The 2701-nt window shown below is 49.2% G+C and overlaps 1 protein-coding gene across 1 annotated transcript; it reads left to right on the forward strand.

Annotated features, from left to right (window-relative positions):
• Positions 1-79: 79 nt before the first annotated feature.
• On the forward strand, positions 80-2412 carry LOC126496383 (keratin, type I cytoskeletal 28-like; the record flags this gene model as incomplete). Its single annotated transcript, XM_050133900.1, has 4 exons — positions 80-162; positions 766-922; positions 2046-2207; positions 2287-2412. Coding segments are annotated over 4 exons (528 nt in total), but the record flags the coding sequence as incomplete, so codon positions are not given.
• Between the last annotated feature and the right edge of the window lie 289 nt (positions 2413-2701).

Here is a 2701-nt window from a genome sequence, read left to right on the forward strand (position 1 = left end):
GCAAAGGCTTAATTATTTTTTAAATAATAAATAACAAAAGCAAGGTTATTTCTGTTAATGCCCATTTAATGTCTTCTAGATTATCTCCTCCACGGCTGCTAATGCTAATATAATTCTGCAGATTGATAATGCCAGATTGGCTGCTGACGACTTCCGACTAAAGTAAGTGACAGATGGCAGCCATGGCCCCCAAACGAGGTTCCTGTCTGTTTGTGTTGTTAAACAATTTCGTTTTCATCTCAAGTAAAATAAATTACAACCCAAAAGAGTAAAGGCAACAAAGGATTTCTGTCACAAAACGCCAGTCAACTTGAGTCAAAATGTAACATATTCACCACACCCATGAAATAAACTGCCCACGTATCTCCATGCCTGCCTAAGGGAATGCCAAGCACAAAGTAATGTTCCTTGGCCATTGTTCAATCCATAAAATTGTCAGCTTAGGTAAGATTACAAAAATGGCGCTTTCACGAAACTGGGGAGTTGTTCATATTGCACAGAACCGGGGGAAGGGTCCTGCTCTGTGTCCAGCTGTTTTGGTTTATGACAGAGTCTCACTGTGTAGCCCACACTGGTCTAGAACTCACAATCCTCCTGTCTCAGCCTCCTGAGTTCTTGGATTACAGACATGGGCTACCACACAAGGCTTTTTCTGTAGCTTTTTATAAGATTTAGAGTCCTGATTTGGTTTCGTATTTCCCATTGACATCGGGTTGAGTTCCTAATGAGCTAACTTCCACTGCGTTTAAATTCACCCCCACCCAGGTACGAAAATGAACTCACCCTTCACCAAAATGTAGAGGCAGACATCAACGGATTGCGCCGTGTCCTCGACGAGCTGACCCTCTGCAGGACGGACCAAGAGCTGCAGTATGAATCCCTGAGTGAGGAGATGACCTATCTCAAGAAGAACCACGAAGAGGTAGGAGAAGCCTAAGTCCCATCCCAGCTCTGCCCGTGAAAACTCTCGAGAGGGAAGGAAGTCGCTGCGATCCCAGCACCAATCCGTGCTCAGGGAAGCCACACGTGAAATCTGCTTGCCTCCCACGGGAACGTTAGAGGAAGGGAAGTTAGAGAGAGAGGAGAGTCACACAGCACAGCACAGAGAGAGTAAGGCCACAGGAGAGTGACCCCCAAACATGAAAGCCAGAGAAGGAAGAGAAGAGACGGCAAACACAAGAGAAGGGCTTGGAGCACAGTGGGATCCAGGTCCCCCCTAAAGTCACAGCAGCTTTGACTGCACTGAAGGTGGGGGGGAAAGCTGCTCATATTGGGGTGCCCTGGGCATTTCCTACACTCTCCCTGGTGGGTGTAGGCTAACCGCAAGCGGTTTGATTTTGAAACTCCACAGCAACAAGGATTTTCCTTTATGTGGAATCTTACATAGAAAACTTCAAAGTACAGAAATAAGTTAGTAGCAGCTTTTTAGGACGTGTGTGTGTGTGTGTGTGTGTGTGTGTGTGTGTGTGTGTGTGTGGTTGGGTTTGGTGTGGTGGTTCAACTTTTCTGTTTGTTTTTTGAGACAGGGTTTTTCAGTTTAGACTTGACTGACCTGGAACTTGCTATGTAGACCAGAATGGCCTTGAACTCACAGAGAGCTGCCTGTCTCTGCATCCCAAATTCTGGGATTAAAGGTGGGCACCATCACCATCGGGCTGGTGGTCCAACTTTACAATCCCAGCAGTTGGGAGGCTGAGGCAAAATGATCCCCAAATCCAAGGCCCAGCCTGGTCTACAGAGCAAGTTTCTGTTTAGACTAAGCTACAGAGTAAGACCCTGTCTCATAAAAACAAGGATGGGTGGGAGGGTAGGGGAAGGAGAGAGGGAGGGAGGGAGGAAGGGAGGGAGGGAGGGAAGGAAGGAAGGAAGGAAGGAAGGAAGGAAGGAAGGAAGGAAGGAAGGAAGGAAGGACGGAAAGAAAAGATGGATGACTGGTGTGAACACAGATTAGATAGGACCCAGAAATTACACATTCCTCTGGGAACTTTGAGACTTCTAAAACCTTCTCGGGTGGCATAAGGACATTCACTTGCGCTTCGCTCCAGGAAATGAAGGTTCTGCAGTGCGCAGCAGGAGGCAACGTGAACGTGGAGATGAACGCTGCACCAGGCGTGGATCTCACCGTCCTGCTGAACAACATGCGAGCCGAGTACGAGGCCCTGGCTGAGCAGAACCGCAGGGACGCCGAGGCAGGGTTCCAAGAAAAGGTGAGGGGAGCCAGACCCGCTGCTCTCTTCCACCCTAGCAAGCCAGACTCGGTGTAACCCTGTGTAATCTGCCCTCCAGAGTGCCACGCTGCAACAGCAGATCTCCAATGACATGGACGCAGTCACCTCAGCCAGGTCGGAGCTGACAGAGCTGAAGCGCTCCCTGCAGACTCTGGAAATCGAGCTGCAGTCACTCTCGGCAACGGTAGGTGCTGACACCAGGCCGCCTGCGCCTCCTGATTCCCCAAAACCTATGAGAAGCCCTTCTTTTCTCTCCTATAACAAATGCTTACCAAGAAAGGGAAGACAGGAGGGAAAGCATCCCAGGAGACAGAAAGAGAGGCGCTGTCTTCCTCACAGACTTCTTGACACCCAGATTTCCTTCCTGGATGGCGCCCAGGGTTTGTTTAGTTAAAATAACCAGTCTGGTGCCCAGTTCCACCCTGAGCATTGTTCATTCAGCCCCCAGAGCATGCTGGGTAGTGTTCCTGTTT

Source organism: Alexandromys fortis, unplaced genomic scaffold, assembly GCF_014885135.2.
Source record: "Alexandromys fortis isolate MF-2015 unplaced genomic scaffold, M_Fortis_MF-2015_v1.1 scaffold_3638, whole genome shotgun sequence".
NCBI classification, from domain to species: domain Eukaryota; kingdom Metazoa; phylum Chordata; class Mammalia; order Rodentia; family Cricetidae; genus Alexandromys; species Alexandromys fortis.